Source organism: Aythya fuligula, chromosome 2, assembly GCF_009819795.1.
Source record: "Aythya fuligula isolate bAytFul2 chromosome 2, bAytFul2.pri, whole genome shotgun sequence".
Lineage (NCBI taxonomy): Eukaryota > Metazoa > Chordata > Aves > Anseriformes > Anatidae > Aythya > Aythya fuligula.
The window spans coordinates 34531512-34553014 of record NC_045560.1 but is presented as its reverse complement, the minus strand read 5'-3'; the positions used below and the strand labels follow the sequence as shown (position 1 = coordinate 34553014).

The 21503-nt window shown below is 52.0% G+C and overlaps 1 protein-coding gene across 6 annotated transcripts in view; it reads left to right on the top strand.

Annotated features, from left to right (window-relative positions):
• GSDME (gasdermin E) overlaps positions 1-19253 on the top strand; it is a 35372-nt gene extending 16119 nt beyond the window's left edge. For 5 of the 6 annotated variants that reach the window (XM_032181249.1, XM_032181246.1, XM_032181247.1 and 2 more), the window contains 5 exons: positions 13027-13215; positions 15207-15334; positions 15450-15630; positions 17158-17231; positions 18181-19252. In XM_032181249.1, the coding sequence (XP_032037140.1) occupies positions 13027-13215; positions 15207-15334; positions 15450-15630; positions 17158-17231; positions 18181-18411 (803 nt within the window). In that variant the 3' untranslated portion in view covers positions 18412-19252. Of the gene's footprint in view, positions 1-13026; positions 13216-15206; positions 15335-15449; positions 15631-17157; positions 17232-18180 lie in introns of all 6 variants that reach the window. The other variant, XM_032181250.1, reaches the window with a different exon arrangement.
• Positions 19254-21503: the final 2250 nt, after the last annotated feature.

Below are 21503 nucleotides of genomic sequence, written 5' to 3'. Positions count from 1 at the left end.
TGGTACATGTGAGTACTGTTCTTGATTAGTTATATTTTTTCCCCTTTGCTGTCAGGTATTACTTTAAAATTGGCTTTCTCTTGTTAGCCTGCCTGTGTTCTTCTGCTTAGACCTGCTGCAGAGTGCCAGAGATACAGTTTCAAGTCTTGTGTTTGAGTTGCTAACAGGTGATCCAAATAATGCATAGGACTTTGATTATATTGTGCCCCAAAAATGCAGAAAATCTGACACACGAGCACGGTAGTGGATGCTCCAGGTTTCTCAGCATATCTCTTAAAAGGCTTGCTGTGAGCCCTATAGAGGTCCGATAGCTTCATGAAGCTGGGGGAAGGGAGAACAAATCAGTGCGGACATAAGCAGTTCTCTTGCGGAAAAGTAGACCAGGGCTTGTGGTTTAAACAGAACGTATTAAAGATGAACCAGAAGGGGCAATCCAGACACGGTGTGTTATTTTGCTTATTTTTCTGTTTGTGTAAAACTAAGGAACAATTTAGTACCTGGGAAGGTGGAACTTTCTGCTCTGAGCCTTTTCCTCAGTCGGGACAGGACACCTTTGTGGCTGCTCCCGTCCCCACCATTTCCCATTGCCATGACAACTCCTCACCCCCCAAATGACTTCTCACCCCCACGTCTCCCTCGGGGACCCACCACCCACAGCCGCTCCCCGTCAGGAGCAGACATCCCCAAACCAATTCATGGCGGGGGCAGCGGGAGAGGGCTGCGTTCAGCCCCCGCTGCCGAGCGATGCAGGAAGAAGTGCAGGCAGAGGCTTTGCAGGGTGGAAGAGTGGTAATTTATTATTCCTGGGGTAATCGTGGCTGCCACCCCCAGCCCGGCCCCAGGTGAGGCCCGGCCGCCTGCTCAGGCGGGGGGCCCGGCCTGCCGGCCCGCGTGCTCCCCGGCCCCCGGCTCCTCCTGCCGCACCCTGTGCAGCCAGGACGTGTCCCCGACTTCGGCGTCCTGCGGGGAGCGTGGCAGTCTGCGCCCGACCTGTCCCGCGTGCCAGGAGAAGCTCCTCTCAAGTCCACGTTCAGTGGAGCGGCTGCGCGCCCTGCGCCGGGGCGACACGCTGCGGGAGCGGTAGTTCGAGGGGCTCCTCTGCCGCTGCTGCTGCTGCTGCTGCCGCCGCCCCAGCCGCGCGTTGCGCTGGAATCTTCCGCGGGGTCTTCGGGCCAGGCGAACAACTGCAACGATGTGCCCACGGCACAGCGGGCACGTGTCTCTTTGCGCAGCCCACAGCTGGATGCACTCCAGACAGAAGGAGTGCCTGCAGGGGTCGATGCGGGCTGCGCTGGACAGCGGGCCCAGGCAGATGGGGCACGGCTCGTCCCCGGGGGCCTCCTCGCGCTGCTCCTGCTGTGGCTGCCGGCTCATATTGCCTGCGGCCACTGCAACGTGGAGCTGGTCGTCCTCTGGGGAAGGCTGCCTTGGTGCGGGGCGCTCAGCAGCAGCCCGGGGTCTTCAGCACCTCGACGCCTCGTGGGTCGCCTGCAGCACCTCCCTCGCCTCGTGTGTCGCTGGCTGGATCTCGACACCTCGCAGGACACCAGCAGGACGACTGCAGAAAGAACCAGAAAGAAAATCTTCTAGCAGCAAGAAGACATTAGCTCTCTGGGTTCAACCAATTGTCTGCGGGTAGTACAGCAGCAGCTGTTCTGTGTACGGATTGCAAACATGGCCGTTAGAATGGCAAATCGGCCTGTGGTAGCTCCTTCTTGGCAGGGCCACGCTTAGGCCAGATGAGGCCCATGCACGTCTGTAGGTGTGAGAGCATTACCGAAGGGCCTCGATGGCTCGCGTGCAACAAGAATGGCTTCGCGTGTGCCTTGCGCAACAGCTCCGCCCGTCTCTCTCTCCTTCCAGCCGTAGCACCTCGAACTCTCGAGCTCCACCAGCTGGACTGGCCGCAGGCGCCCCGTGCAGGGCATTTATAGGCAGCCGCCTTCTGTGAGGCCAGAGGTGACATCAGCAGGCTCTGGGGGTGTCCCTGAGGGCAGCACTGACAGAGGGCATCTGACTGAAGCAAGTCAATGCTGTTGTGAGAATGGTGCCCAAAGTAGAGCTTAAAACAATTAAGTTGGCTGAGTTTGTAAAAGATCAAAAGTGCTGAACCAGTTAAACAATGATTGAGCACGTGCAAATGGAAAGAAGTACAAGATGAGAAAAACTATGAGCCTTCTTCAGAAAGTCCCCAAAGTGTGACCACTAGAGGTTACTGCGCCTGCGACAGCAGGAGGGACAATAGGATAATTAGGTCTGAGAAACCAATAAGGCCTGTCCTGTGAACTGCAGGAACATGGATATCACCGTACCATTAATAAGTAGTCTTTGTCTTGCTTAGATGTCCATGTTGGGTGGAATTATCCCCTCTATGCCCTGCACTGTTAATAAAGAATTCCTGCTTTCTAATTCTCCCAAACGGGTCTTGTAAAGTTACACTGCTTTTTGCGTTCCACCATTGATAAGGACACAACAAGAAGCTGAGGAACAACTTATCACCTGGGAAGGTGGAAATTGGCCAGAGACAGTGGGAACGTGCATAAGCAACGTGGTGTTGTTTAGAGAAAATGAGGAACATCGCCACCTCTTGGCTGTCTCAGGATGACAGAAATGAGCAGCGCCACACTGGCTACTTGAAGTGGTGACGTCCTATGCCATCTTGGGTGTCAGTGGTCTAAAAAGGGCCTGTTTTTAACCCAGGAGGAAGCTCCCACAGGGCTTGGGGATGGAAGGGACCTCCGGAGGTCATCTGTTCCAGCTCCCCTGCTCAGGCTAGTCCACCTAGAGCTGTACGGCTGCTGGGCACCGCTGACAAGAGCCTGGCTCCGTCTTCTTTGCATCCTCCCTCTGGAGATGTTCAGACACTGCTATGATCCCGCCGAGCCTTCTCTCTGCCAGGATGACTGCACGGTGTTGCACAGCGCAATCACTCGCTACCCACCGAGTGATGATGCCCACAGACCCCGCGCGGTGGCAGCCACGCTGCGGACAACCCGCTCAGTCCCAGCCTTCAGCACAACCCCACAGGGCATGGGACATGGCTCTGGCCAGTTTGGGGCAGCTGTCCTGGCTGCGTCCCCTCCCAGCTCCTCGTGCACCTGCAGCCTCCTCGCTGGTTGTGCGGTGTGGGCAGCCAGAACATCCTTGACTCTGTGTGAGCAGTGCTCTGCAACAACTAAAAGATTGGTGTGCTATCAGCATCACTGTCTTCCGAAATCCAGAAGCCAGCTCTGTAGCAGCTGCAGGGAAGGCAATGAACTCTGTCCCAGCTGAAACCAGGACAGCCTCGTGCACCTCCCAGCATTCTTCTACCATCTCCTCAAAAGCATCCCCGAGTGCGCGTTTTACAGAATCCTGCTTCTGACAACACTGAAGTTCATGCCGTGCCCTTCCAAAGGGCTGAGCCCTGCAGGAACAGGCCCAGCCTGTGAATGCAGAGAGATGGCAAGTGGGAGTCGGTAGGACGCTGCAATATCCCAGGGCACAGAGGCTTTCTTTGCTGAAAAGTTCTCTTTATTACAGATGGCCACAACCCCCCACTAGGCAATATGCTGTGATTCCAGGCAGGCATGGAGAGAGGTGTTGGGCTAATTTAGGAAAGCCATCTCAGAAGAGACCGAACCCAGGAGTGGGCCCCAAGGAATCAAAACAAAGTGTCACTGCAAAGACGTGAGGCTCCCATCACAGAGTTCGGAGTCAGCCACGTACCCCCAGCAAAGGTTCAATGGGTTTCATGTCATGTAGGCAAGAACAATTTGTGCAGCACGGGAAGCTCTGAGGGAGAGAGGCGCTCCATTTTGGGTCGAAAAGGAGTCCTATTTCTACTGAGAGAGACAGAAGAGGGCATAGCACACCTCCTTAGAGCAGCCAAAAGCCGCTGCTAACTTCTGTGTTTCACCTGAGACAGCCGACAGACACCGCTGCTTCCTAGGCTCTGAGGATGGCACCCTTCCCAGAGCTGTTCCTCCTCCTGAGACAGCCCGGTGCTCTTGTAGTTCCCTGCCTTTGCCCTTGGTGGTACCTGGTGGTACCTGCAGGCAGCCTCTGCTTCTTAGGTACCCATAGGCTGCACTTGCAGGAGGCCAGCAGCGCCTTCCAGGAATGCTGCGGGATGCCAGGCCCGGTTCCGCAGCTGGCAGGCATTCTCTGCTGGCAGACTTTCCAGAGACCTTTGCTGTCAGCCCTTTTGCCATTCAGGCCAGGTCACCTTTGTGGCTGCTCCTGTCCCCACCACTTCCCATTGCCATGACAACTCCTCACCCCCCAAATGACTTCTCACCCCCACGTCTCCCTCGGGGACCCACCACCCACAGCCGCTCCCCGTCAGGAGCAGACATCCCCAAACCAATTCATGGCGGGGGCAGCGGGAGAGGGCTGCGTTCAGCCCCCGCTGCCGAGCGATGCAGGAAGAAGTGCAGGCAGAGGCTTTGCAGGGTGGAAGAGTGGTAATTTATTATTCCTGGGGTAATCGTGGCTGCCACCCCCAGCCCGGCCCCAGGTGAGGCCCGGCCGCCTGCTCAGGCGGGGGGCCCGGCCTGCCGGCCCGCGTGCTCCCCGGCCCCCGGCTCCTCCTGCCGCACCCTGTGCAGCCAGGACGTGTCCCCGACTTCGGCGTCCTGCGGGGAGCGTGGCAGTCTGCGCCCGACCTGTCCCGCGTGCCAGGAGAAGCTCCTCTCAAGTCCACGTTCAGTGGAGCGGCTGCGCGCCCTGCGCCGGGGCGACACGCTGCGGGAGCGGTAGTTCGAGGGGCTCCTCTGCCGCTGCTGCTGCTGCTGCTGCCGCCGCCCCAGCCGCGCGTTGCGCTGGAATCTTCCGCGGGGTCTTCGGGCCAGGCGAACAACTGCAACGATGTGCCCACGGCACAGCGGGCACGTGTCTCTTTGCGCAGCCCACAGCTGGATGCACTCCAGGCAGAAGGAGTGCCTGCAGGGGTCGATGCGGGCTGCGCTGGACAGCGGGCCCAGGCAGATGGGGCACGGCTCGTCCCCGGGGGCCTCCTCGCGCTGCTCCTGCTGTGGCTGCCGGCTCATATTGCCTGCGGCCACCACAACGTGGAGCTGGTCGTCCTCTGGGGAAGGCTGCCTTGGTGCGGGGCGCTCAGCAGCAGCCCGGGGTCTTCAGCACCTCGACGCCTCGTGGGTCGCCTGCAGCACCTCCCTCGCCTCGTGTGTCGCTGGCTGGATCTCGACACCTCGCAGGACACCAGCAGGACGACTGCAGAAAGAACCAGAAAGAAAATCTTCTAGCAGCAAGAAGACATTAGCTCTCTGGGTTCAACCAATTGTCTGCGGGTAGTACAGCAGCAGCTGTTCTGTGTACGGATTGCAAACATGGCCGTTAGAATGGCAAATCGGCCTGTGGTAGCTCCTTCTTGGCAGGGCCACGCTTAGGCCAGATGAGGCCCATGCACGTCTGTAGGTGTGAGAGCATTACCGAAGGGTCTCGATGGCTCGCGTGCAACAAGAATGGCTTCGCGTGTGCCTTGCGCAACACCTCCGCCCGTCTCTCTCCTTCCAGCTGTAGCACCTCGAACTCTCGAGCTCCACCAGCTGGACTGGCCACAGGCGCCCCGTGCAGGGCATTTATAGGCAGCCGCCTTCTGTGAGGCCAGAGGTGACATCAGCAGGTTCTTGGGAGGGCAGCACTGACAGAGGGAGGTCACCTGACCAAAGGAAGTCAATGCTGTTGTAAGATGGCTGCTCCATGCTGACAGAAGCCAAGCATGGAGACATATATCAGGCAAATTGATAAAAGCCATCTCAGAAGAGACCGAATGCAGTAGTGCGCAAAGAGTGGGACATAATTTAGCAAGATTATATGATCACTTCCAATACGTGAGACTCCCACTAAAACACTGCTGCCCGTAGGGACGCCCCCAGAGCCTGCTGATGTCACCTCTGGCCTCACAGAAGGCAGCTGCCTATAAATGCCCTGCACGGGGCGCCTGTGGCCAGTCCAGCTGGTGGAGCTCGAGAGTTCGAGGTGCTACGGCTGGAAGGAGAGAGAGACGGGCGGAGCTGTTGCGCAAGGCACACGCGAAGCCATTCTTGTTGCACGCGAGCCATCGAGGCCCTTCGGTAATGCTCTCACACCTACAGACGTGCATGGGCCTCATCTGGCCTAAGCGTGGCCCTGCCAAGAAGGAGCTACCACAGGCAGATTTGCCATTCTAACGGCCATGTTTGCAATCCGTACACAGAACAGCTGCTGCTGTACTACCCGCAGACAATTGGTTGAACCCAGAGAGCTAATGTCTTCTTGCTGCTAGAAGATTTTCTTTCTGGTTCTTTCTGCAGTCGTCCTGCTGGTGTCCTGCGAGGTGTCGAGATCCAGCCAGCGACACACGAGGCGAGGGAGGTGCTGCAGGCGACCCACGAGGCGTCGAGGTGCTGAAGACCCCGGGCTGCTGCTGAGCGCCCCGCACCAAGGCAGCCTTCCCCAGAGGACGACCAGCTCCACGTTGCGGTGGCCGCAGGCAATATGAGCCGGCAGCCACAGCAGGAGCAGCGCGAGGAGGCCCCCGGGGACGAGCCGTGCCCCATCTGCCTGGGCCCGCTGTCCAGCGCAGCCCGCATCGACCCCTGCAGGCACTCCTTCTGCCTGGAGTGCATCCAGCTGTGGGCTGCGCAAAGAGACACGTGCCCGCTGTGCCGTGGGCACATCGTTGCAGTTGTTCGCCTGGCCCGAAGACCCCGCGGAAGATTCCAGCGCAACGCGCGGCTGGGGCGGCGGCAGCAGCAGCAGCAGCAGCGGCAGAGGAGCCCCTCGAACTACCGCTCCCGCAGCGTGTCGCCCCGGCGCAGGGCGCGCAGCCGCTCCACTGAACGTGGACTTGAGAGGAGCTTCTCCTGGCACGCGGGACAGGTCGGGCGCAGACTGCCACGCTCCCCGCAGGACGCCGAAGTCGGGGACACGTCCTGGCTGCACAGGGTGCGGCAGGAGGAGCCGGGGGCCGGGGAGCACGCGGGCCGGCAGGCCGGGCCCCCCGCCTGAGCAGGCGGCCGGGCCTCACCTGGGGCCGGGCTGGGGGTGGCAGCCACGATTACCCCAGGAATAATAAATTACCACTCTTCCACCCTGCAAAGCCTCTGCCTGCACTTCTTCCTGCATCGCTCGGCAGCGGGGGCTGAACGCAGCCCTCTCCCGCTGCCCCCGCCATGAATTGGTTTGGGGATGTCTGCTCCTGACGGGGAGCGGCTGTGGGTGGTGGGTCCCCGAGGGAGACGTGGGGGTGAGAAGTCATTTGGGGGGTGAGGAGTTGTCATGGCAATGGGAAGTGGTGGGGACAGGAGCAGCCACAAAGGTGACCTGGCCTGAATGGCAAAAGGGCTGACAGCAAAGGTCTCTGGAAAGTCTGCCAGCAGAGAATGCCTGCCAGCTGCGGAACCGGGCCTGGCATCCCGCAGCATTCCTGGAAGGCGCTGCTGGCCTCCTGCAAGTGCAGCCTATGGGTACCTAAGAAGCAGAGGCTGCCTGCAGGTACCACCAGGTACCACCAAGGGCAAAGGCAGGGAACTACAAGAGCACCGGGCTGTCTCAGGAGGAGGAACAGCTCTGGGAAGGGTGCCATCCTCAGAGCCTAGGAAGCAGCGGTGTCTGTCGGCTGTCTCAGGTGAAACACAGAAGTTAGCAGCGGCTTTTGGCTGCTCTAAGGAGGTGTGCTATGCCCTCTTCTGTCTCTCTCAGTAGAAATAGGACTCCTTTTCGACCCAAAATGGAGCGCCTCTCTCCCTCAGAGCTTCCCGTGCTGCACAAATTGTTCTTGCCTACATGACATGAAACCCATTGAACCTTTGCTGGGGGTACGTGGCTGACTCCGAACTCTGTGATGGGAGCCTCACGTCTTTGCAGTGACACTTTGTTTTTGATTCCTTGGGGCCCACTCCTGGGTTCGGTCTCTTCTGAGATGGCTTTCCTAAATTAGCCCAACACCTCTCTCCATGCCTGCCTGGAATCACAGCATATTGCCTAGTGGGGGGTTGTGGCCATCTGTAATAAAGAGAACTTTTCAGCAAAGAAAGCCTCTGTGCCCTGGGATATTGCAGCGTCCTACCGACTCCCACTTGCCATCTCTCTGCATTCACAGGCTGGGCCTGTTCCTGCAGGGCTCAGCCCTTTGGAAGGGCACGGCATGAACTTCAGTGTTGTCAGAAGCAGGATTCTGTAAAACGCGCACTCGGGGATGCTTTTGAGGAGATGGTAGAAGAATGCTGGGAGGTGCACGAGGCTGTCCTGGTTTCAGCTGGGACAGAGTTCATTGCCTTCCCTGCAGCTGCTACAGAGCTGGCTTCTGGATTTCGGAAGACAGTGATGCTGATAGCACACCAATCTTTTAGTTGTTGCAGAGCACTGCTCACACAGAGTCAAGGATGTTCTGGCTGCCCACACCGCACAACCAGCGAGGAGGCTGCAGGTGCACGAGGAGCTGGGAGGGGACGCAGCCAGGACAGCTGCCCCAAACTGGCCAGAGCCATGTCCCATGCCCTGTGGGGTTGTGCTGAAGGCTGGGACTGAGCGGGTTGTCCGCAGCGTGGCTGCCACCGCGCGGGGTCTGTGGGCATCATCACTCGGTGGGTAGCGAGTGATTGCGCTGTGCAACACCGTGCAGTCATCCTGGCAGAGAGAAGGCTCGGCGGGATCATAGCAGTGTCTGAACATCTCCAGAGGGAGGATGCAAAGAAGACGGAGCCAGGCTCTTGTCAGCGGTGCCCAGCAGCCGTACAGCTCTAGGTGGACTAGCCTGAGCAGGGGAGCTGGAACAGATGACCTCCGGAGGTCCCTTCCATCCCCAAGCCCTGTGGGAGCTTCCTCCTGGGTTAAAAACAGGCCCTTTTTAGACCACTGACACCCAAGATGGCATAGGACGTCACCACTTCAAGTAGCCAGTGTGGCGCTGCTCATTTCTGTCATCCTGAGACAGCCAAGAGGTGGCGATGTTCCTCATTTTCTCTAAACAACACCACGTTGCTTATGCACGTTCCCACTGTCTCTGGCCAATTTCCACCTTCCCAGGTGATAAGTTGTTCCTCAGCTTCTTGTTGTGTCCTTATCAATGGTGGAACGCAAAAAGCAGTGTAACTTTACAAGACCCGTTTGGGAGAATTAGAAAGCAGGAATTCTTTATTAACAGTGCAGGGCATAGAGGGGATAATTCCACCCAACATGGACATCTAAGCAAGACAAAGACTACTTATTAATGGTACGGTGATATCCATGTTCCTGCAGTTCACAGGACAGGCCTTATTGGTTTCTCAGACCTAATTATCCTATTGTCCCTCCTGCTGTCGCAGGCGCAGTAACCTCTAGTGGTCACACTTTGGGGACTTTCTGAAGAAGGCTCATAGTTTTTCTCATCTTGTACTTCTTTCCATTTGCACGTGCTCAATCATTGTTTAACTGGTTCAGCACTTTTGATCTTTTACAAACTCAGCCAACTTAATTGTTTTAAGCTCTACTTTGGGCACCATTCTCACAACAGCATTGACTTGCTTCAGTCAGATGCCCTCTGTCAGTGCTGCCCTCAGGGACACCCCCAGAGCCTGCTGATGTCACCTCTGGCCTCACAGAAGGCGGCTGCCTATAAATGCCCTGCACGGGGCGCCTGCGGCCAGTCCAGCTGGTGGAGCTCGAGAGTTCGAGGTGCTACGGCTGGAAGGAGAGAGAGACGGGCGGAGCTGTTGCGCAAGGCACACGCGAAGCCATTCTTGTTGCACGCGAGCCATCGAGGCCCTTCGGTAATGCTCTCACACCTACAGACGTGCATGGGCCTCATCTGGCCTAAGCGTGGCCCTGCCAAGAAGGAGCTACCACAGGCCGATTTGCCATTCTAACGGCCATGTTTGCAATCCGTACACAGAACAGCTGCTGCTGTACTACCCGCAGACAATTGGTTGAACCCAGAGAGCTAATGTCTTCTTGCTGCTAGAAGATTTTCTTTCTGGTTCTTTCTGCAGTCGTCCTGCTGGTGTCCTGCGAGGTGTCGAGATCCAGCCAGCGACACACGAGGCGAGGGAGGTGCTGCAGGCGACCCACGAGGCGTCGAGGTGCTGAAGACCCCGGGCTGCTGCTGAGCGCCCCGCACCAAGGCAGCCTTCCCCAGAGGACGACCAGCTCCACGTTGCGGTGGCCGCAGGCAATATGAGCCGGCAGCCACAGCAGGAGCAGCGCGAGGAGGCCCCCGGGGACGAGCCGTGCCCCATCTGCCTGGGCCCGCTGTCCAGCGCAGCCCGCATCGACCCCTGCAGGCACTCCTTCTGCCTGGAGTGCATCCAGCTGTGGGCTGCGCAAAGAGACACCTGCCCGCTGTGCCGTGGGCACATCGTTGCAGTTGTTCGCCTGGCCCGAAGACCCCGCGGAAGATTCCAGCGCAACGCGCGGCTGGGGCGGCGGCAGCAGCAGCAGCAGCGGCAGAGGAGCCCCTCGAACTACCGCTCCCGCAGCGTGTCGCCCCGGCGCAGGGCGCGCAGCCGCTCCACTGAACGTGGACTTGAGAGGAGCTTCTCCTGGCACGCGGGACAGGTCGGGCGCAGACTGCCACGCTCCCCGCAGGACGCCGAAGTCGGGGACACGTCCTGGCTGCACAGGGTGCGGCAGGAGGAGCCGGGGGCCGGGGAGCACGCGGGCCGGCAGGCCGGGCCCCCCGCCTGAGCAGGCGGCCGGGCCTCACCTGGGGCCGGGCTGGGGGTGGCAGCCACGATTACCCCAGGAATAATAAATTACCACTCTTCCACCCTGCAAAGCCTCTGCCTGCACTTCTTCCTGCATCGCTCGGCAGCGGGGGCTGAACGCAGCCCTCTCCCGCTGCCCCCGCCATGAATTGGTTTGGGGATGTCTGCTCCTGACGGGGAGCGGCTGTGGGTGGTGGGTCCCCAAGGGAGACGTGGGGGTGAGAAGTCATTTGGGGGGTGAGGAGTTGTCATGGCAATGGGAAGTGGTGGGGACAGGAGCAGCCACAAAGTTTTATACTGCTCAATTGTTTTATTGGCCTCGTGTGATAAGAAGACTCTGCTCTATCTCCAAAGTCCAGGCTGAAGAAGGAATAGGGAGTCCAAAGTAGCTCTTAAAACAATTAAGTTGGCCGAATTTGCAAAAGATCAATAGTGCTGAACCAGTTAAATAGTGACTGAGCATGTGCAAATGGAAAGAAGTACAAGATGACGAAAACTATGAGCCTTCTTCAGAAAGTCCCCAAAGTGTGACCACCAGAGGTTACTGCGCCTGCAATAGTAGGAGGGACAATACAATAATTAGGTCTGAGAAACCATTAGCATAAGTCCTGTCCTTTCCTGTGAACTGCAGGAACATGGATATCACCGTACCATAAATAAGTAGTCTTTGTCTTGCTTAGATGTCCATGTTGGGTGGAATTATCCCCCCTATGCCCTGCACTGTTAATAAAGAATTCCTGCTTTCTATTTCTCCCAAATGGGTCTTGTAAAGTTACACTGCTTTTTGCATTCCACCATTGATAAGGACACAACAAGAAGCTGAGGAACAACTTATCACCTGGGAAGGTGGAAATTGGCCAGAGACAGTGGGAACATGCGTGACAAACCTGGTGTTGTTTAGAAACAATCAGGAAGTCATGCTATGGATGGGCTGAGCTCCCTGCGGCTGGGCGAGACACTCTGGGGCCGGTATCTGGCAGGGCACCTCTGCTCTTGCACAGCAACCCCTAGAAGAGCTACAGGCTGGGAGAGAAAAACCTGGGAGTATTGGTTGATAGTCAGCTGAATATGAGCCAGCAGTGTGCTCAGGTGGCCAAGAAGGCCAGCAACATCCTGGCTAGTATAAGAAGCAGTGTGGCCAGCAGGGCTAGGGAGGTGATCGTCCCCCTGTACTCGGCTCTGGTGAGGCCGCACCTCGAGTACTGTGTTCAGTTTTGGGCCCCTCGCTACAAGAAGGACATCGAGGTGCTTGAGCAAGTCCAGAGAAGGGTGACGAAGCTGGTGAGGGGTCTGAAGAATAAGTCCTGTGAGGGGCAGCTGAGGAGCTGAGGTTGTTTAGCCTGGATAAGAGGAGCCTCAGGTGTGACCTTTTCACACTCTACAGGTGCCTTAAAGGAGGCTGTAGTGAGATGGGGGTTGGTCTGTTCTCCCATGTGCGTGGTGACAGGACAAGGGGGAATGGGCTAAAGTTGCTCCAGTGGATGTTTAGGTTGGATATTAGAAGAACTTCTTTACTGAAAGGGTTGTGAGGCATTGGAATGGGCTGCCCAGGGAAGTGGTTCAGTCACCATCTCCAGAAGTATTTAAAAGATGTTTAGATGCGGAGCTTAGTGATATGGTTTAGTGGTGCACTTGTTAGTGTTAGGCTAGAGGTTGGACTAGACGGTCTTGGAGGTCTCTTCCAACCTAGATGATTCTGTGATTTTCTCCGTGAAGTCTTTGCAAAAAAGACAGTATATGGAAAAGTCAGTGAACGTGATTGGGTGCAGTCCCAATTGGGTAGAGACCCTGAAAAGCCCACTATTATTCACTCATCTGGAGAACCTGAGTATGGACTTGTGGCTTGAGTCAGAGACAGGTGTCTGTCGATGCCATGACCAGAAGAAGCTCTGTGAGGGACGCTCAGGGGTTTTTATCAATCTCAGAAAGTGCTTTCATGTGTCTCCATTTTCAGTGGATTCTGTTGTTCCTGTTGCAATGCACCTCCTAACTGGTAGAAAATACAACAAAACAACAAACTCATGTCTGCATCTCCTGTACGCAGCATTCAGGTTTGCAGTGTCTGGGGGAAGTTTTCAGTTTTCATGTTACTTGGTAGCTCTGTTAATTAAATTCATGGAAGCTGGTGGCACATTCTGTAGCCGGTAGCTGCAGCACAGACCTGTGTTGGTGCACACCGCATCAGACATGAAGGCTGCAGTAATAGTATACAGATAGCAACTGCTGGTATTATCTTCATCTAGAAGAGATGAGGTAGGAAGAAATCACATGTGAGAACACTAGATAATGTAAGCTAGCATCTCATTCAGTAACTGCTTGTATATTTCATGTTTTTTTTCAATTGTATTTCTAATTACAGAGTTCTGTCTGCTGGATGAACAACAAGGAGGTTTTGAAAGAGAAAGCACAGAAGGCTCAACTTATCCCCACTCAGCACCGTTCAGAGATGCTTTGTTTCTGTATCAGCCAGATGCTGTTGATAATGGGATGTACTCTGGGGCTAGGAACCTCGTTCCCAGTGATGCTTCTTTAAGTGTATTGAAACAAGGTATTACCAGAAATGCTTTATGTGATTACATTACAGAGAGTTAAGCAACAAGATAGAAGGAAATAATCTGGTGTGATAGTACATAAGAAATTGTTGGTTCATTTTCATAGCTCTTATCAGGAATTCCTGGGAGAATGCACTGAAAGAATAGAAAGATTTACTTCTGCAATGGGTACGTGCAGAGGACTGTTCCCTAGGAACATACTGAATCCCTTTGCCATTAATATGATCTTAAAATATAACAGAACTGACATAAAAACCTATTACTCTGGGTAAGCTGTGTAAAATTAGTGATGATTTATGCATTCATACAGAAAGGGTCACTGAATGTTCTCGGTAAAGCTCCTTAGTTAAAGGTTATTTTAAGTCTCAAAAGCTACAGAGGCATACCCCGCTCCTCTTCCACTTACCCTCATTATTCTCTGAGAAGCTTGAGAGAGATGCTTGGTAGCAGCTAAGGCTGATGAAATTAAAATATGACTTAAGCGGAAGTTTGCAAATTGGTATAGTGGGCCAGGCACAACTTGCTTTTTATAGGGATGAAGGAGGGGCAGGATTATCACAAGAGAAATGAGAAAGGGGAAAACAAATCATGGCCTCGGAACACACTTTACTTTTCATCAGTTCTGGGTAGGGTTCTTACAGCTGTTTCTGGTGATGAACATTACTTTTGTTATCTCGAAATTTCACCCCTTTTTCATGGCTGTTCATTAGACTAACTGTGACCGAAACAGATATCTGTTGTCCTGAAATAAGTTCTCTGATTATCTAATGTAGTCGTGTCTGAGAGGAATGACTATCTCTGTGTGTAGATTTAAAAAGCAAAACAAAACTTTTTTTTGTGAAAGAATAAGCCGCTGTATCAGTTTTTGGTTTAGCTTGACATATCTTTGTGCCTTTTTTGCTTAAAAGACTTTTAATTAAAGGTTTTCTTTAATTAAAGGTTCCATTTAATTAACGTGCACTTGCTTAGAGAAAAAATAAAGGATTTTTTTTCTCCTAAAGCAATTTAAAGTAGGTTTCCTGTTCTGTTATTTGGACAGTCATACCATTGCATCAGATACCCTCAAAAAAATCTGCCTGTGGGTGAGCTTTTTTTTTTGTAAAGTAACTTGTAGATATAAAAGGCATCTTTAAAAGAGAATATATCACTGGAGTGACGTAAAGGGAAGTGTCTTTGCTCCTCTTAAAACAAGGCTAAGAAAGTTTGAATGCCTGTATTTTTTTGGAATGTGGAAAAATATGTTCCAACCTTCCAGTTGACATCACTGACTTGAAAACTTACTTTCTTTTACATAAATGGCAATTTGATGTCATAAAATTCTTTGTTGTAGTGTCGTAACCGAATTGTGGAAAAAAATGCAGTGATCTCTCATCTGCTTCTGTTATTTATGCTGTAATGAATCCGGTGTTTGAATCAAAAAAAATACATTTGTCATGAAGTGCAATAGGTATTTTTAGGTTAGGGCTGAAAGGGTGTAATTCTTGGATCTGTTCGATAAAATACGAGGACCTTGACAATTTATCGTCACAACAGGACCTTCTGATTGTGTGTGTACTCACACCAATGTCTTGGTAATTCATATTAACCCTCAGATTTAAAAAATTGGGTTATGAGCAGAACACTTAATTCTGCCGTATAAATGAACGTCCTCTGGAGATGACCATCCAGGCAAGACACTTAGCATATGGTTAATTCAGCAAACATTAAAATACCGACTCCTAAATACTGAAAATACTGAATGCTGAACATTGATCCTTAGTGGTGGTATTTTTGTATTTCAGTATTTTCACTGATGTTTCAGTGATCCATTAGGGAAATGCATTCGGATGTGTTCCAGCCTTTCATTATGACTCACGCTGATGGAAATGGGGATGTCAAGATGCAGTGATACACCAGCTTAAGAAATGCACAGCAAAAATGCTAACTGTTCTTACTGGCATTTGTGTAGCACTGCTTACTTTTACTTTTTACTGCTTTCTTGGAAAAGATCTATCATGGTTGAAGGCTCAGTTCCAGCCCTTTGCAAAGCTCCCAGAAGAAAAGCAAAGAGCTTTATATAAAAGCCTGTGTGAACTCCTGCTCCGTGAAGAAATGGTAACTGCCTTGGAGGATGTGGTAAGATAAAGAAACTTCTGCTTGCTTCCTAAAAGTAATTTCTGAGTAGAGCTAGCACTAGCTTTTGCTCAAACTTCTGTGTTTCAAGAAGTTTTACTTTTTCTTTTGCTTCCAGTTAGATGATATCTGCACAGGAGACAAGCCAGATCTGAAGGAGCTAAAACCTGCACAACAGCAAGACCTGGTTGACTTCTTGCAGCTCTTAGGGTGCAGTAATGAGGTATTGTTGCAGAACTGTCAGCTTCAGGATGAGGAATTGGTCTCAGCTGCTCACCTCCTCATCAGTGCTCTCTCTGGTATGTTGTGCATGAAGAGAAAAGCCTTTTATTATGATTTTTTCCCCTTTTAAATGCTCCCTCAGTGTAAAACATTTATGGCTCTTTTTGTTGAGCAGTTGGTGAGTTTACTGAGTGTAATATGTTCCGTTCCTTTTTCTGCGATTTGTATACTCTGCTAGCCATTCCTGGCTATGAACTAAAGTCAGCCCTTGATCTCTGACAGATTTTGCTTGTAAATACACTTTCCCCCAAGATAGCTCTACTCCAATTTCTGCTGAATGTGGCCATTTCCAGTTTGGCAAGCTAATTTCTGTTCTTGATGCTTGCCAGAGTTCTTCTTGCCTAAATGCTGAGAATTACAAATTGGGTGTTGTCTTCTCTGGAGCAGCATATATTGTTGAGGTCCAAACTATATTTAGCAAAAATGAATTTAATGTAGAGACACTGCAATTAGAGGGTTGTTTTGCTGCTACTGAAAAAGCAGATAAAACACAAATGTCAAACAAATGCCATCCTCACAATCTAGTTGGCCCCACAGTGTTAATTAAAAGTCACCTGCAAAATCCGAGATAGAGGAGAAAAAGCCAGGAAAGAGTCTATCTCATACATAAAGTTTCCTGACATTAAGATAACGAAGGGAAGGCAGGTGTGGTATTAGGGAGACATGGCATTGTGCAGCAAATGTCACTGTGCATCCACGTGTGAGCAGTACCCAGGTAGGGAAGCTTAACTCATTTGCAGACACACAAAAGAAATGGAAAACAGAGGCCAGCTGATGTGATAATACTTGTCAGATGCTATTAACAGCGGGGTGCAGTTAATTGAGTGTGTTGCATTATCACCTGGCTTCAGACATGATGGCTACTGCTAACGTCCAGGCGGAACTGTAGCTGGATTGAGAATCAAAAGCTGTTTCCTGCCTGTTGCTTCTATTAGAAATTACAGCCTTGGAGTTACAGAGTTTAAGGGCAGGGCAGGGATCATTTATTCCCTCTCCCTGCCCCCAGCTCTGTCTTTCCTCTCAAATTGAGGTTTTGCTGAAGTCAGCATCTCATACAGATTTTGAGAACGGTGGGTCTTGTTTTGTTCAAGGCCTAAATCATTCAGCTAGCCTGCAGGCTCAGGCTGAAACAGTGGGGAGGTGCCTGGGGAGGAGAAGAGAACACTGGGGAGGAGATCCCCTTTCCTACAAGCTGCCTTTCTGTCAAGGGCAGGGATAGTCAGCGTGGGGTTTGCTTGTACCCATTGCCCATTCCACTTTATTCTGCGGTCTGGGAAGCAGACAAAGGGCTGGATCATCCCCTTCCAAATGCCCAGAAGAGCACTTGTCACAGCTGCCCACGCTGTAGAATCACTTTGGTCTCCAGCGTCCATTTCCACAAAGTGCTGTACCTGCGGGTGGCCTCACAAATGCAGCTCGCCCGTCGCTGCTCAGCAGGAGAGCCCCACAGCAAAGCTCACTGTTAAGCAAGTCCCATCTCCAGCAGCCAGCCTTGCGCTGCATTCACTGGAAATAATCTTTCCCTGTTAATGTCTCCTTCACAGAGCTGTCTGATTACACTCTTGTCCTGCTGCGTGCCTGCTGTGATCTACAGGTTGTTCCGGCATTGTGTTGCTTGGTGAGTAATCAGAAAGTGGCGCGTGGGCACCAGCAGCAGTAATGGCCCAGCTCTGCCTCCTTGTGCTTCTCACCCAGTAAAGAAGGTGTCAGGCTCTGGGGCAGATCTCAGCTGTGGGCACTGCTCAGGCAAGGTCAGAGCCTGATGGTGGCAAACAAAGCAGGGAATTGTTTGCAGGTGGGTACCTGGCCTCTGAAGTGCTCCTGCATGTAGGAGATTCCGTGAGCAAAAGGAAATCGTAATTTTAGCTTGAATTTTAATTTGCTAACGGTATCCCTAACCCATTCTTAAATCTCAGTAACAACACTCACCTGCCCTTGGGAAGCAGAAATTCCCTTTGATAGCAGCAGTGCTTGGGCCTTGGCAGATTTGGAGTGGCAAATCTATGAGGCCATTCATTAAAAACAGCTGAAGGGATGGGGCAGGGCTGGCATTTGCTCTGAATTTCTTAAGCCCAATGACAAAAATTGCAGTAAAAACCTTCAGATGTGTAGGGACAAGGTGATGCTGCCGTTGGCTCAGAATGAGAGTGAGGTAAATGTAATCTGCAGCAAGAGAGGCTGGACTGGGGAGAAAGCAGAGGGAGAGATGTTTCTCCTTAAAGGGTGCTGCAGAGCAGGTCTGAGGGCTGGGTGTGAGGGCAGTACCCATGCTGGGTGTGAGAGAAGCAGCGCTCCCTGCTCCTCTTTCCAGCTGCCAGCACAGTGGCTGTCACAACGGAGCATTGTGAAACATGGCTGTGGGGAGGTGAGCTTTGATGAGTACAGTGGTGCTCATCCAGCTCCGAAGGTAATGAATGGTAGAGGGAATCTTGCCCTTCTACCACTGCTGTGTAAGTTCTCCAGTGGTTTTGTGAGAAAGAGCCAAGCTCTGTGACGCGAAGAACAGTGCTGCTTGAAAAGCCTCTCTAATGCCTCTGTTTCTGTCTCTTTCTGTCTCGTAAATACAGCCTAATATCGCTTCAGCTGACGGCACCTTGGCACTGAGCAGTCCGTTGGTGGCTACTCTGACTGACAGAGGAAGATTCAATGTCGTGCAAAGGCTTTTTGCCTCATCAAGCATTAATTTAGAAATGACAGAGTCTTCTGTAAAAGTTGTCACTGCGAGAGAACCTCGCTTCTTCCCCCTCCTCCTTTATGTTGCACTGTACGGACTTCATAGCTTAGGTGGGACTGCGTAGGAGCTTTGCTGTATAGGAGCACTGTCCCAGCCTGTTCTTTCTCTAGCTGTGCAGTAGCCCTGATGTGTGTGAGCTGGCAATAGAGCAGCTGAGTACTGGGGGTCTGCGGAGGCGAGGCAGGCGGCAGTGAGCCCTCTGCTGCTGTAGGAAGGTGAGCTGCTGCTCTGCAATTTCACTAAGGTAACATCTGCAGTGGGAAATACATAAATAAGTAAATAAGAAATGCAGGGGAGGAAGGGGGAAAAAAAAAAAAAAAGACAAGCCTGGAACAGAAATTGAACGTAGCTGTTCTGATAGTTGTCAGATCTGCAGAGCGGTAGAAGCCTGATTGCTCGCATTAATATGCGTGGGAGAAAACTGCAAAGTACAAACTGCTTTTTGTAAGCAGGCTGTGGAAATCCAGGGTTCTGCAGCACAGTGTATGTTTTGCTCATTTGAGACCTGAGGTGCAGAATGCCTTCAATCTGGAGGAGGCGAAGTGGAGGGCTCTGGAAGAGGTACTTAATTAGGTGTTCGTTTATTAAGTGTAGTTTGGCATCAAGCCATGTGAACTGCAAGCTGCAGGAAATAATAAACTCTTTTTTTTTTTTTCAAAAAACTAAGACCACCTTAGGGATTTATGCCTCTGTTTTCAACCAAGTTTTTGCTAAGTGTAGCAGGTTTCAGCTGTTCAAATTACATTTTGAACTTTCTCTTTGAGGTATTGTGATGCCTTCTGGTACGTGCGTATGAAATGTCCCTGCAGCACTCCACCACAGCAATGGTTTCATCCATGTGACATTTTCAGCACGGGTGTTTTGCTTGTCTTTGACTAATGGCAGAGAGTTAGCAAAGCACTTTGTGCTTTGAGCTGTTTTGTCTTTTTTTTTTTTTTTTTTTTATCATACTTTTCTGTGATCGTGTGAATGGGACAGAAGCACAGCAGAGATCAACGTAAATGTGGGCTGGGGAAGATGATGTTCCAGATAAGTGGAATATCCGTGCTTTCAGGTAAGACTGAGATGGCTGACAAGGAAGCAAGCAGGCATCTGTAGGGAGGGCTGCTTAGTGCACAGGCCCTGCAGCTTACAGATTGGGTAGGAATCCTGGCTTCAGTTTCCTTCTCTGTTCCTAGATGGTCTTGAGCCCAAGAGGTCTTCAAAAGCTCGTGTCAGTTAAGCTTTCCCTGAGAAAATTGACTTTGCAAAAAAAAAAGCACCTTGGTACCTTTCCATACCTGAGAGCGCAAGATACGTTTGCAGACTGAAGTGTTGGTGTTTCTGTGTCTCTGTGTAAAAGGAAGCTCACGGTGTTGCCCAAACGTCGCACTGGTGGATATGGAAATGTCCTTTTGGGGGGTGGAAGCTCCTGCTTGTGGGAATTACATGTTTGTAAGTGGGAAGGTTTTTTTCTCCTGCCAACCACTGCTCAAAAGTTGCCTCTGTAACTAATTTATCAAAAATATGTATTAAATGTCATAGTAAAACAATAGAATGACTTAAAACTTAATGTATGTGATTACTGCTTATCCTTTTTTGATTCCTGTCATTCCCTTGGCTTTCAAAGTTGGCGCACACAGGCGGTAGGAGGACATGTGTGAATCCATGTAGTGCTGCCCTTCGTGTGTCCTGGTCTTCAGAGTCTTGATGGAAGCCTTATGCGTGCTGTGTTGTGTAACTGCTTTCAGGATGGGTGGGCTGTCCTGGATATGTAGGAGACTCTATTTTGGTTAAAAAGACCCCAAGGGGTTCTGCCCCTTCTGCCTCCACTTGCTAGTCTTTTTTTGCTCAGGTCTGTTGGCTCCTCACTACATCTGCCTTCCCCGCTTTTAGCACTGATCCCCTTCCCTGAAGAAGTTGTGCATGGCAGCCACCAGCCTTGGCTCTGTCCTTTACGTGTTTCCTTTCCTCTGGGATCACAGAAGCACCTCTAGACCAACAGATAGCCTGGAGCACTTTTTGGACAACAGAGTAGCACAGGTGGGTAAGAACGAGCTGCTAAGGCAATTTATATGCTCATGTCTCTAGTTCTTTCTTGCACGCTCCTGAAAGCAGGATCTTGTGCACATAAATATTCAAAATAACATGGGCTGGGGTTGTGAAGACCCAAGGCAGCAGCTGAGGCAACGTGTCTGTCTGTGTACTTTTTGTCCTGCCTTTCCCTAAGCTGGATGAGGATAACCTCTGCATGCACCCAGCCTAAGCTGCACTGATCCAAATGAGTTCAGAATCTGCTCGCTGCATCCTTGATGAAGCTGATTCCTTGTGACAGGCTGGCCTCACGCAGGAACTGCTTCCTCGAGGTTAGGTGGGGTTTCCCTAGAAAACAGAGGTGGTAAAAGGGCACTGGGGTCTTGCAGAGCAGGCTGGCGCTTGCCTCATAAAAGGCTTCGTTGCACTCCCAGCCTGCCCTCCCCAAAACCTTGCTTCCCTCTGATACAATTTTGGTTCCACAACAGAAAGGGAAAGAAGCCTCACCTTTGTGATTTGGGATCAGATCAGCCTGAGGGAAGCTGAGGTCAGTGTCTGCTTTTTAAAGCACGCGCTGTCTCCTGCAGGCTCTGCCTTGTTTCAGTAACCAGCACTCAGCTAGGACAGGCTGCAGGCCTGAGCCACTTGGGCTTTCGTGCATGCCTGAATTACAGAGACAGATGCCCATAGTGCTGGAGTACTTAGGAAATAAGGAAGGAACCCAGCTTCAGCAAAAGCATTTGTAGGATGGCTGGAGAGGCCCAAGGGGCTCCACATTGAATGGGGAAAAGGTGCTGGTGCAATCAAAAAGTTTTATTTCTTAACTGGCAAACATGCATGTGGAATGCCTCACTGCTGCAGCTGAGGTGCAGCCAGGAGCAGAATCTGAGCCAGGCAAGGAGAGTTGGAGTAGAGAGCTGGGTGCTTACACCCATCTCAGGCAGGAGCAAACCCTAAGGTGGCAGGGTGGCACCTCGAAGCAGAGCTGCCGCGTGGGCTCCAGGGTCTGTAGCCTTTGCGGCAGCTGCCGTGGTGTGATTCAGAGCCTGTGCTGAGACACATATTTTCAAGGGATTTCAGACAGCCCCTTTCTTGGCAGGAAATTACATGATTTCAGAGCAAAGGACACAATATGGAAAAATG